The sequence below is a fragment of the Labrus mixtus genome, chromosome 2, assembly GCF_963584025.1.
Source record: "Labrus mixtus chromosome 2, fLabMix1.1, whole genome shotgun sequence".
In the NCBI taxonomy this organism is placed as follows: domain Eukaryota; kingdom Metazoa; phylum Chordata; class Actinopteri; order Labriformes; family Labridae; genus Labrus; species Labrus mixtus.
In genome coordinates this window covers 4,827,873-4,842,180 of record NC_083613.1, presented here as the reverse complement: position 1 = coordinate 4,842,180, position 14,308 = coordinate 4,827,873, and the positions used below count along the sequence as shown (strand labels likewise).

The 14,308-nt window shown below is 38.1% G+C and overlaps 1 protein-coding gene across 1 annotated transcript in view; it reads left to right on the top strand.

Annotated features, from left to right (window-relative positions):
* Positions 1-1,098: 1,098 nt before the first annotated feature.
* Positions 1,099-14,308, top strand: part of slkb (STE20-like kinase b) — a 30,414-nt gene continuing 17,204 nt past the window's right edge. Inside the window, exons 1-4 of the mRNA XM_061048375.1 lie at positions 1,099-1,623; positions 4,227-4,391; positions 10,921-10,969; positions 11,211-11,360. Coding sequence (XP_060904358.1) covers positions 1,474-1,623; positions 4,227-4,391; positions 10,921-10,969; positions 11,211-11,360 — 514 coding nt within the window. The 5' untranslated portion in view covers positions 1,099-1,473. The remainder of the gene's footprint in view (positions 1,624-4,226; positions 4,392-10,920; positions 10,970-11,210; positions 11,361-14,308) is intronic.

Sequence of the window (14,308 nt, the reverse complement as noted above, 5' to 3'; positions counted from 1 at the left end):
TTCAGTGAGTACACAAAGAATCCTGACAGCTTTGGGGTTTTTTTCGGGGACGCTGGTCATTGGATATGAGGGACAAAAAATGACTAAAGTATAAATAAATTAATAAATGTTGGAAGAAATGCATACAATAATGTATAAATAAATAAATAATTAAATAAATGCATCAATAAATATATAAATGCTGAAAACAATACATCAATGAATAAATAATAAATACACTTTGTTAATGAAAAAGGCTATTTATATATTTTTACATGTATTTATTCATTTATTAGCGTATTTCTACAGTTATATATGTATCAATGCATACATTTACACATTCATTGAGTTATTAGTTTATTTCCGTATTTTTACATTTACACATCTATTTATTTCTGTGTCCAGGTCGTAAGAGGAAAAATATATATGTAAATTTACTTCTGTCTGTTTTTCAAAATTGACCAATCCTACTTCAGTAATGTTAGGACGGGCCAATTAATTTACATATTTACTTTTCCTTGTACAACATGGACACAGAAATACATACATGAATATATTTATTTATATATTTATTGATGCGTTTATTTAATTATTTATTTATTTATACATTATTGTATGCATTTCTCTCAACATTTATTTAATTATTTATTTATTTATACATTATTGTATGCATTTCTCTCAACATTTATTTAATTATTTATTTATTTATACATTATTGTATGCATTTCTCTCAACATTTATTTATTTATTTATACTTTAGTCATTTTTTTGTCCCTCATAATTATAAAAACATACAGCTTAAAAAAATGAATTGTTATCAGTTTGTGTTTCGCAAAGGATTGTGGGACATGTAGTTTCAGTGAGTACACAAAGAATCCTGACAGCTTTGGGGTTTTTTTCGGGGACGCTGGTCATTGGATATGAGTAACAGCTAGTTTAGAGCTTTTTTTATTTTTAAAAATGAAAATAGCATCGTTATCACCGCTACTAGCTTTTTAAACCAGTTTCAAAGTGTGTGTTGTCTCCTGTACAGACGAGGGCAGCAGAAGACTGATTATCCCCCCCCCCTCCGCCGCCGCCGCCAACGGTCGAGGGGGCAAGAAGAGAAAGAACTGAGCTGCGCACTACGGCTGCGCACCGACACTAAATCCGCTAGATTACTAAAACCCGTCCCACACCAAGGAAGAGATGAATGCTTTTTACCTTTTTTTAACGAATGTTAATGTTCGGACAAGCTGAAACAATTTACACCTTGAAGAAAACTAATGAAACACTCTGTGGAATACTTCTCTTTTGAAGGACTCGTCGTTTTCCTCTAGTATCTGGACTTACCAAAACAGTGTCAAAAGGCTAAGCTAAGTATGAGAGCGACACCGTGTTGACCAGGCAGATATTAATAACTAATGAGACACATGTGAATGTAAGGAAACTGAAACTGCTTTGCTATTTACAAGTTGAATTACTCTTTTTAACTTGGATGAAGCAGGATTCAGTATGTCATTTTTCAATTTCCGTAAAATATTTAAATTGGGGGCCGAGAAGAAGAAGAAACAGTATGAACATGTGCGCAGAGATGAAGATCCAGAGGAAGTATGGGACATAATCGGTGAATTGGGAGATGGAGCATTTGGAAAAGTGTTCAAGGTAGGTCATGTCTCCTTTTTGGTTTCTCTGTGTAGAGGATATAGCCTTTTCCTCCTGTGTTTATTGTGGTGAAATGGGACAGCATTTGAGCCCTTTGTCTCTAAACAATCCTCTTTTTTTGAAGACTGACATAACGTGATAGCAGGGCCACAGCAGTGTTGTTTTGCTTTGTCCCACCCACCATCTCCAAACAAAAAACACCAGCCCTGTGACAGAGGTGGGGAGGTCAAATATTATCCCTTTCATGCAAAAGACTTCAATGGTGTGGACGTTTTTCTCCTGGCATATACAAATTGTTGAGATTAAATATTTGGTACAAAAAAAGAAGAAAAAAAAAAACAGTCATATTGGAAATAAAATGTAAAAAAAAAAAACCCAGTATGATTGACCCCTGCCTTTATGTACACATGGCAGACATGTAAATGTCATCAGTTGTGATTAATGTTCTTAAAACTTTTCCCTGATCTCATTTGGCATAGTTGAGAGTTTACCATGGTTAACTTACTCTTCTTCCACTATGATACTTATGTCTTTATTGATCACCAGTTACTTGTTTGGAAGCTGATATTGTACATTTTGAGATAAGTGCAAACATATTTTCATAATAGATTGTTCAATGCATAGCAGACTACCTTCTCAAACAATAACTTAATGGGCAGGTATTTCATCATATATATAATTGTTTATTGATTGTTACAAGAATGAGCCAGTATTTGCTGACAAACTACATAGCATTTCTAAATCACTCCAAGAATAGTTTGTTTGCATACGTTCTGTGTTAAAAGATTTCAAAATGGCACTCACCTATTCGAAAACATTTACACTCCACCATCTCCAATTTCAGGAAGTCTGTGGCTAACAAACGCAATTTACATGTTCTATTTTGTTCTTTGTTGCCAAACAGTATTTTTAGACCCTTTGAAATAGTTGGATTGACCCAAGATCCAGAGCTGGGTTTCCTTTGTGTCATACTTAAATTAAGCCTAATCTTCACAGACAATGATTTAGCCATATGTTGCCAATTAATTTCCCCTGCATTCAGAGAGCAAGGTTCACATAAAACAGACTGACTGTTCAATGTCGCTGTTTTGATACTTAAACCTATTTGTGAATCAGCCAAAACAATGTACAGTTAAGATACCGATGAAAGTATGATGTGTATCATGCAAATATTCACAGAAAATGATTACCATAGACATGTTAAATTTTCTAGTTTGAGGCTGTCATGATTCATATAAACATAGAATAAATTACATTTTAACATGGAGAAGATGTTTTTACCCTTTTAACCCTTTGTCTGCTGAGGAGGTTCAAAAATGACATTTTTTAAGGTGAAACCACTCAAGTTTTTCCTGGTTAACCTTATGATGTCTTACCTCTTGGAATATTTGTCTCAAGAAGAAAACCCTTTTAACAATGACGATCCAAAAAAAACTAATGTTAACTCAAGATTAGATATGTTAACAGTTGTTGCCGCCCATTTGACATGATGTCTGCCCGGCATGGGAGAAAAAGATTTTTTTTTAACTTGAACCACTTCATTCAATTTGGCTTTGACCTACAATACATTCTTTGAAATCAGTTTTTCTTCACTGCTCCCAGATGGCTGATGCAGTCAGCAGCCGGAATAACGTCCATGGTGGCAGAAACACATGGATTGCTGAGGATTGAAGCTGTGTTTTTTTGGAGCTGTGAAGAAGAATTGTTTCTGTTGAAAGAGTAGAAATAGTTTGGGGACAGAGACTGGCTAACTACAAATACCTTATAGATGTTTAGCTTTATCTGAGGTATTTTCAAAAATGGTATTGTATCAGAACAACTCTGCTTTTAAAGAAAGGATGAAGTAAAAGAAATCATGATGGCACAAATCCTGTATCATCATTATTCCATGGAAAACTGCAGTTCATGTTTGCCCTGCTAGAAACAGCAGAGTGCAAACAAGTAAATAACTATGTTATGTATTCTGGGCCATATAACCAGTTGTAATATCTGCACCAATGCATTACCAGGACAGTCCACACACTATTGATAAATATTGAAATACAAGCTGTCTGCTCTATTACTGAGGAGTAATATGAGGGGTTCAGGTTGTATGTTTGTATGGCTCAACCTACAACACAGGCAGGTCACCAGGAAGTTGCTGCATCCCATTTCACAGCCGCAACTTCATTGAGCACATCCTGCCTGACTGCAGAGAAGCCAAAACAAACAGGAGGAATTTCCACTTTAACAAGAAATGTCTCGTGTTCTGCAGACTCATTCAGACCTGCAGCAAAGCACACATTGTTGATTTGGTTGTTTTAGGCTTTATTAATGGTTGTTTGATGGGGTTTTTTTTTATTGTCGCTATTGCAGACCATGAGTCAAGACAATTTAAAGTCCAACATGAACCCTGTTTGGCTTTATCTAAGTCTTTAAGACGGCATTATAGTGCATGAGCTGCAAGCCCCCCGAAGCTCACTGTTCCTCCTAATGTCCTTTGACATTTTACTAACGTTTACTAAAAAGAGACAAACTTTAAAGCTCACTGTAAAAGACGAGGAAGACTTTTAACGGAGTCCTCTGCACAGACTAGGTTCTAATACTTTTTTGTCATCCCACAGGCTCAAAACAAACAGACACGGATCCTCGCTGCAGCCAAAGTTATTGACACAAAGACTGAGGAGGAGTTGGAGGACTACATGGTGGAGATTGACATCCTGGCCTCGTGTGACCACCCAAACATTGTCAAACTGCTCGACGCTTTCTATTTTGAGGGCAAACTCTGGGTGAGTGCTGGAGGGTGGAGCTCTTTGGTGTGATAAAGTCAAAAGTGTTTCCTCTGTGCCCTCAGTGTTTACCACCTAAGCAGAGGGACATATACACATCAACAGAGGTTTGCTTTAGCCACAAATAAGGCATGTCTTAAAGTTATGGATTAAATATCAAACAAAGGTATTTAGCATTTAGCACAAAATAAGCACATGTATTTAAGTGAGTCTCTCTAAAATCACAGAAGAAATACTGTTTCAGTGAGTTATTTTGTGTAAGCTTTTTATTCTATTTGTCATGATCGTGGGGTTTTTGGGGGGGCTCAGAATTGGCTTTCACAATGGCATTCAACTTCACTGGGCTGTTATTTAAAGGTTTTTTGCAGCACAGGCGTGTTTCTTTTTCCCTCTTGTTTTATTGATATCAAAGTGTTGGGCCAAAGTTCACACCAGCAGCAGCTTTCTGAGCTGTTAATCATCATACCAGTTTATTATCCATCCTCTTTTAATGAGCTCATTTTTGAAAGCAAGTTTCTCTGTTCAAAACAATCTCAGAATGTTAGTATGTGCAACAACCTTAATTTGAGTGATGCTTTTTTTTATTCTAGAGAGACAAAAGCATGAAGCCAAAGCTTTTTAAGAATTAATATTTCCCAAATGATATACAGTAGGACGATGGAGCATGGGTGTGTACATTTAGTGGCTGGGACATGATGATAAGTAGTGCAATGCATGACTCATAAGTTAATACACAAGCATCTATAAAGACTGTCAGGTCATTATGAACTCTCATGATTACCTGAGTATTTAATTTCAGTGCGTTTCATGGAGCGCTCGGCCCTTTTCCTCTTCATTGTCCTCTGAACAATGGCTCTAGCTCGATAGAGGCCGTCTGTTGATTTTAATCTGGGCCTGTGCGCCACCTGTTTGTGCAAAGTGAAGTTCCTCACAGAAGATTAAGTCATTAAATCAAAAGAGCAGAGAGTGTTTCTAGGACATTTCTTCCTTGAGATGAAAGGTTTTTCCCACAATTGACCAGGAAAGTCTGGGATAGCTAACTGTATTGTTGTTTTACTTGTGTCAGTCAGTTGACCTTGTACTGTTTTATGCTACATTATATAACAATCTGATTGGACAGGAGGCATTCTGTGAGTGCTGAGATCGAGTTCAACATCACTTTAAATTCTCACTCTGTGTATCACTCTGCCTCAGCCTGTTTTGAATATTGTGAACCACAGTTGGAAATGAACTTTTTTTGCCACCTGCCACTGTGTCTGGTGGATTCAAAAATCTACCAGCAACTCTTTTTCTTTTTACAAGCCAATTTATTTAACCAGCAACATATTGTAAGTATGTAAAACAATTGAGTCTACAATCTCAATAGCAGCCTGTCCTCAAAGGTTGATTTAGCTGCAAACCAACCTCGACTGATAGCAAAGATAACTTATGAATTGTCTAAAGTATATGAGCTTAAATGAGCAGAGTCATCACACTCATAAAGCTTTCTACTGGAAAGTGTGAATTTCATTTTGTGATTGCACATAATCCCATGGAGATGCAAATCTGTGTGTGCTTGGCTCAAGTGATATCATTGAAAACACTGACACGAGGAAGTGGAGCCCTGTGGTTAGTGAAGCTTGCAGGACCACCTGGCTCTGCTTATAAAGTCAGGGCTGAACAAGCAGAAGACCGGGGTTCAGTTTGTGTTGTTTTCTGTCACGATTCACTCTGTTGCGTTACTTTTATTTACCCACCACTTTTGCTGGTAGGTTGAGCAAATTCACCCACCACTGCCATTACAGTAAACTGTGTTTCTTAATTACTTGAAGTTGGTGATTAACACATTAGACTTCTATTAGCTGTGTAAAAGTTCTGTCTTAAGTTATGGTGTAATGTTCACACTAAAGCCTACACTGAAACTAGTTATTTTGAAACTTAAGTTGAGACATTGTTGATTGCTAACCAAAATAATATCGCAGAAATGACGTTTTAACTTCATGTGAGTAAACAGTGAAAAGCATTTTCCTAATGCACTGTTTGTTACATTCTGCCTCTCGTGCCTATTTGTCTCTTAACGGACTAACAGCTAAAAATAACTTCCGTTAACTGCAGATAATCCACAACCAGCGACAAACTAATCGTCATGATTATGTGAAAACTACAGCCTACAACCTTAATCTACATCCAGTGTAAAATAACAGTGTCGTTAAGAGGTTCAATTGTCAACTACAACTCAAGGTAAATAAACCATTCTCTGTTATTGAACAGATGAAATTAGCTCCCGCTAAAACAGGAATATAAACAATCTCATCATACGTTACATAGAGGTGTAATTTATCATGTTGAACGCAAACAGCCAGTAAGAACCTTAGCTCCTTTTTAAACTCTCAGTTATCCCACCTTTCAAAACTACACCAGGACAACCATATTGTATGGATGACTCTACACCTGCTAAGAGGTAGGTGTAAAATTAAAGGTGTAATTTGTGCCTACGTTAGAACTATCTCAAATCAACGTTTAAACTAGGCTACGTTTGAATTTAAGCCTGGCTCACACTTCAGGATAATCGGGCCGATTTGAGCTCCGATTCCTGCTTCCTGACTCAACGCTGCTCGGACCCGATAATCTGCTCAGATTATCTTGTAGTGTGAGCGGGACAAAGATCCAATCTTAATGTCCCCGATCTGCCTTGCGATCGTCGGGGACGCCCCGATTATTTCAAACATACATTTAAAATCTTGATGAATACGTCATGAAAGGGTCCGGCAGAAGTTGTGTGTGACTACAATATAATCACGAAAGACAAGGGAGGAATGTAGTCATGGCGACCAGCGGCAGGACGCAACCAGGCGTTTCTTGTTTTTATAGTTTTCAGTTCAGATCATCAGTGCAGCACTTTTCTGAAACTTGTATCCATATATCTACGATTGTATCTACTTTTCTATATCCTACAACAACTTCCTCTTCCTTCTCTTTCACCGACCGCGGTCAGTTGGAGTTTTCAAATGAAACTTTATTAACAATTGTCAACGCTCCGTCCCGATTTCACTCGTACAGTGTTAGCTCTACGGCTGTGCCCGACAATTGGGTCGTACAGTGTGAGCACATAAATCTCAAGGTCTGGTCGGGCATCATAAACGATTCAGTCGTACAGTGTGAGCTGTACAATACAATCGGGGAAAAATCGCAGTGTGGGCCAGGCTTTACACGTAGCTAGTGCAACCTGGTACTGTGGTAACCATGGACACAAACAAAGGAGCAAGAGTGTGAGAGTGTGTTTGGGTTGCTGTTGGCAACAGTCAAATTTCAGTTAAGTTGTTAACTGGTTGAGTTGGTGGAGCAAAAAATACTAATCTGTTGTGGATTTTTAATTTTTACTATGATTTTGTGCTTGTTTAACTTTTGTATAAAAGCAATATCTAACAAGAGGATGTTTGTCTTTGACACTCGACCTGCAGCCTCCTGCCTACAACCAAGTCCCAGCAGTGCTGATAATCAGTTCATCATTCCCTTTCATGTGATATTGTTTAAATAAGTTGCACAGCCACAGTTTGTAGGCTGTTAGGTTGCTTATATTTTCATCCTTGATGGGCTGTTACACATGTAGATGAGATCCTTTACACTCGTACATCCTTCCTTTCTATACCAAACGGATTAATTTAAAAGATGTGGTGCACAGTTCTCTAAAATCTGGGTATGTTAAATAGACAAGTGGGGAGGGGGAAGCTGCAGCCCAAGCCTGATGTTCTGCCCTGCCTCCCTCCACTCTGACAAACCACAGTGAGGGCCATTGTACAAGAGCCGGGCCACTATAACAACAGAACGCCTACAGTGAAACACTAGAATGGTCTGGTGTTGAATAGATAAGACTGAGACTCGAGAAATTGTGTGTCTTGTAAGGGCTTTGTTGTTGTAAGTAGAACAGTCTTGAAAAACTAATCTGAATAATAGAATCCCATGGAACCCGGGGAAAAAGTCTTTTTTTTAGTTTCATTATCTCAAAAGTCAAAAGTTAATATTACTTTGATCGATTTGAATACAGACTGACCCTGACAAAAGGTTAAGCCTTATCAACAGATCAACAACATTCAGTTTCTCAATGGTTACAAAATTGCAGAATTGCAGCTCTACTTCCTGTTCCATAATGTGCAAGATTTGGCCACATGTTCTTCAAATCTTAGTGTAAAAGACTGAATTAAACCCTTTTCACACTCCTGAAAAACTCTGGAGATTAGTCTACCCGGAGGTTCTTTAGGCTATGTGTGAATGCAAACAGCCGCATTTTTCTCGCGGACTTCTCCTGCCGGACCTCTAGTATTTTATCCGCAGAAAGTCTGAGTGAGCTGATGTCTGAATGCGGCAGCATATACTCCAGAGATTTCAATTTGAGCCAATAGAAAGAGAATGACGTTTATATACAGTGACTGTCTAAAGTGTCTGCACACGACCTCTACGATCTCCGTGCACGTAATTAAACGTCTGCATTCTGTTTTCTGTTCGTCAGTATGTTCTTCTCTCTCTTTTGTGGATGTTGTCATTCCATTGGATTACACATAGCATTGATATAAAGACAAATATTCTCATTATAACGTCGTGTAGCGGACTCTGTTGCTTCGGCCGCTACTTCCGCGTTGTTTATTTACGTCACGTCTTACCTCAAGAAATCCCCCTCCCCTCTGACAGGGAAAGTCCCCCGCTGTGAGGAGCATATGTGAACGGCTAGTTTGGGAGAATCTCCGGAGCGTTCCTCCTGTAAATATCTAGATATTATCTGGAGTGCATATGAGAAAACGGCTTATTAGAAGGCAGGATACTATTCATTATTTTAATTGTTTTAAAAATACAGCTTATTGAGTTTTCTTTACATTCTCTGCTGGAACAGAAAATAGTGACTGAGATGGTGAGCAATAAGACACAACTGCATTAGGATGAACTGAAACCATGATACTAGGGCTGAGAATCTTTGGGTTTCTCCCGATTCGATTCGATTTGGATTCTTGGGGTCACGGTTCGATTCAGAATCTATTGTCGATACAAAAAGATTCTGGATTCATGGATCTATTTTTGAATTAGTACTTCAGGATCTACTCCTGTCATCTGTGAGACTGGCTGAATTTCTTGCTGCTACATTTGGCATTCTATTGAGTTAAAGAGCTAGCCTTAACACTTAGCAGGGAGTGACTGATTAGCCCAAGAAAAGAAAATCGATTTATGGAAGTTATGAATGTATTTAAAAGATAACTATTTTTTCCTGACCTCTACTAATACTGCCATGATCTCGTTAACAGAGATGTGAAAAACCAGGAACTCTTATGTTTCATGTAAACATGTTGTCCTGAATAAGATAAATGTAGTAACCCTAACCCCGTACTTAAAACTGTGATACTAGTAAGTATGTAAACACAGCTCCAGAAGCTCTACCTTACTTACTTCCATAATCATAGCCATGAAGGTGCTCTGTCCGTAGATCTTTAATCCTGCTTACAGAATAAGGCCTCTGGCAGTATATCTATCTAGCCAGCTACCTAGCAGCTGTGTCAAACCTTTTTTCCACAATGTGGCCCCAACTGGGCCAATCCTCTTACATCAACAGCCATGCTGAAAGCTCCTAAATGCCTCCAAGGGCTCAGTGTTTCATTCACACCGGCTGGGTGGAGGTTCATTCTCAAATTGCCTAAGCTTAGTTAGTAAACAGGGAACATGATAATGTTGAGTCCATATGAGTTTTGTTCATGCACAATGAATGTTCCAGCAGAAAAAAATGCATGGATGTATAAAACACTGCTCTCTGGATCTGAGAACCATCCAGACCCTCACAATAGATCTGAAAGTGATGGGGGTCATTCAGAGCTTTTGTTCATAGAGGGGCCGTCTCACCTCTTTGAAATGGGTTTTGTAGCATAGCTCAATGCTAATTGTTAAATCATAGAGGTGTCATGGTTTTTATTCTTATCGTATGCTGTAATTGGGGGAAATTAGCTTTCAGTTTTGGTCAATAAAATGAAATCAGGATTAATTCACACAGCTAAGCCTAAACAGACAAGAGGCTGGACATGTACAAAACAATGCTCTGAAAAACTGATTGAGGTCCTCATTTACAAGTGTGTTGTTAAGAAAATACTCTTTAATACATTGTCTCACAGGGGGGGGAAGGTATGAAGACCCATATTTGATTCTTAGAATTGTCATCATCAGCGTTGATGAAGGCCTAGTACTGAAGAGCGCCCATTGTTGTTTTGTACGCTGCTCTCTCTTGCCCGGATAAAGGAAACTTGAAGGACATTTAGTGTGCTGACTTTGTTGTTTCATTTTAAGTCTTGTTGTGGTCCTGCACCTGGAACTTTATTTATTGTCGAGTGATCTCCTTTTTTGCTGTTTTTAACCGTAATACGAAAGTCACACAATTCTTAGACTGTCAGTGTGACACATTACAAATACTCTTTCTGTGTGTGATGCACCTGGTTTTCCATAAACAAATACCCATGTTGAAAATGCAAAAAAAAAACAAACACATTGACTCTGTCTTTCTTTTTCCCCTCGTTTGCAGATCCTCATTGAGTTCTGTGCAGGAGGGGCTGTGGATGCAGTTATGCTAGGTGAGTCAGCATTTCCTCTTTGCATACAGGTTGTACCTCAGTGCAGCAGTAAAAAAAAAAAACAAGGTCAAACATCATTCACAAAAAATTTCCCTGTAGACCACCCACATATGACAGTCTTTATTCATCAATACACCAAGTGAAGCTTATCCCTCATTGCCGTCTATGATTAGATTGCATTAGTGAATTCCTGGTTCAGGAATGCTAAGCATGTGTTTGTGTGACCCTCGTCCCCCTGCAGAACTGGAGAGAGCCCTGACAGAACCTCAGATTAGGGTGGTGTGTAGGCAGACTCTGCAGGCCCTCGTCTACCTCCACAATAACAACATCATCCACAGAGACCTGAAGGCTGGAAACATCCTCCTCACTCTGAACGGTGACGTCAAACTGGGTAAGGGGCAAAGTCATATCCTGCTGTCAAGGCCACAAAGTACATCCTTTCTTTTTTCTAGCTGGGTAGCTCCAAAGGTTTGGCATTAAAACAACCCTGTGCATGGATTACATAAAAACATTATCATTATTATTATTATTATTATAGATCTACATTCAAATTTGGAATATAAGTTGCACCGGTATATAAGACGCAGTCTGACTTGAGAGGTTTCCCAGAGAGAAAAAAGGTTGAAACTGTCTACCTGCATTCTGATTTCTTTCACTCATTACATTTAACATAGGAGTCTTTCAATCAGAAGTGTGCTCCACAAGGTTTATTTACTGAACAATATAGGAAGGATTATGACATAATGAGGGAAAATATATTTAAGTCGTGCAGCCTGTCTGGTCTGTGTCACAATGTTTCCCAGCACAGCTTGCAATACACAATGGATGGGGATGAATATTCAATCGCAGGTCCCGTGAAGAGGGTGATGGTAGCGTCTGCACTCGTGGTTATGACAACCTGTGTGTCAGGCAGCATGTGGTATATTAGTCACACTGGAGTATAAGGCAGCACACTTTTTCTCAATGAAATTGGTATTAAAAGTGTGTCTTACACAGCGGATTTTACAATTTTACCTTTTTAACAACAGAAATAACTCAACAGCCCCTTCCACCTTGCCATCATCTAAATTGTTTCTAAAAGGGCAAAACACATTTTCCACTTTTTAGATCTTGTACATTTCAACTTGTACCTTTGAACTGAAATGAAGGATTTTAGTGACTGGACGCTTGGAAGTGTTGAGAAAAACAATCTGAACTAATCTCAGTTGCAGCTTGGCTCGCAGCCCCTGCAGCCCTCCTCAAAAAGCCTCAGAGAAACACAGATTTTTAACATAAAAGTGCTTTGTTATATGTTACCCTGTTTTATTTACTGGAAACTAGGGGTGCAAACAAGTATTCGGGTACCCGATCATTAAATAATAATCGGTTAAAAAAAAAAAAAAATGTAATCGATAATGGTTTTGTAGTCCACATTTTTGTAAATGTTTCTTGTTGCATTGTGGGTTCTAGGATAGGCCTAATTCAAAACAGAAAAAAAGGAGCACACTCAAACAGAAATAAAACTTCAGGTGCACAAGCGCAAAAAGAAAATAGATGACAAACAAAGCGCTGATAAAGGCTCTGTGCTGAATACGCTGCTACCCTAACAAAAATATCCCTTTAATTTACCCCTTTATGAATTCACAATGAACAAAAAGTCCCAAACAAATGAAATATGCAATTTGATCTACGAAAGTTCAGTTCAAAATGTCTTTTTAGTCCACAGAAAAAGAAGGACTTTCACTTTGCGATTACCGCTTTACCCACCCAAACCAATGATGTTTGATCATCCAGGACAGAGCAGCATAACTAGATGTTTTCCTATAGTTTGGAATTTTAGATGATTATTCTTTTAATAACTACAAAACGGAACAACCTTTATAGGGAGAAATAGCTCATAGCGGACGGACGAGCGAGTGTGTCATTACGCACAGAGGAGAAAGATGAAACAGACACTTAAATAGTTCACCTGTTCTATTGTACCTTCATTTACCAGAGTAAAGTGGGCTCTACACTGCAGACTGTAGTCTTTGTTAACACAATGTTTCTGTCAAAACAGCTTCAACGTGCGATGAGTGCGCATTGATGTCTGCACGTCCGCTCGCCACACTCACTGCTCTAATTATAATAAAGTGTTACAACGGTCAGAAGATATGTCTGTGTTGATTTTTATTTGAGGTTTGCTGTCTGTTGAAGTAAGAAATTTCCTAATTTGAACGATAACACAAAGGCCTATTACTAACAATTATTAAAATCCTGAAAATTCAAATGAATCAGTAGATACAGTCGGCATCGCTTCATAGTTGGGGCGGGGCCTCCCGTGGGGGAAAAGAATCACAGAAAAAAAAAGAACTACAAAACGATTACTCGAGTACTCGCTTTAACAGTGGGAAGAGTAATCGATTAGAGAAAATTTTGCATTTCTGCACCCCTACTGGAAACATTTGTGCTGGAGAGAAGGAGACTTTTTTTTTTAAATAATTCCGCTCCAACACCATGGGGTGATAAACACTAAAGAAATCTTACCCAAAAAACTGAGCTAACTTCATAATGAGCCCCTCAGCATGCAGACACTCTAGCTTCATCTATCCACCTAAGAATGTTAAAAAAAAGTGACGTTTTTTATTATTAAACCATTTTTTATTTGGTTTTTAATGTGTCAATTTTTTAAGTAACATCACCTGTGTACCTGCCGATTTAAAAAAAAAAAAAAAAAAAAAGCTTAACGTCCATACACATAAATACTTAACTTAAGACAAAAAGGGACTATCTTGCATAGAACTTAAAATGTAATCAATGAATTACTGCTTTATTCCAGATTTTTTATTTATTTATTTATTTGCTTGAAATATTTCAGACATGTAACATTTGTGAAGACAATGTAGACATATGTTTCTAAACTTTATCTGTAACTGTTACTCGTGAGTCATGGTCCATCTGGTCTCTTCAACCTGTCAGAATCTATTTGATTGCACCCCTACATTGGTTATGCCTAATGAGCACTGGTATATAGGAGAAGTGGATGAAAAGAGAATCCATGTCATCAGGGACATACAGTGTGTTTGAGAAAGTTAAAAGCAAAGGAGGATTGTTTTGCCCTGCAGGTCCTTTTTTTGATGGCTCAGTCATGACACTGTTATAGATACAAAAAGGAAAATCACACATTAGTTCAGGGTCTAGAAGTGTATGTGTGTATATCTCCATGTATTCATCTCATTATTCCTCATTAGTGAACTACTGGAAATGGCTCAAGAATGATCTGTGCAGTGATACAAATCATTCACACGTGTATCCTACATATTCAGATATCTAAGTTGTTTTCATCATTGACACACAGATGTGTAAATAAACTGTGTGAAG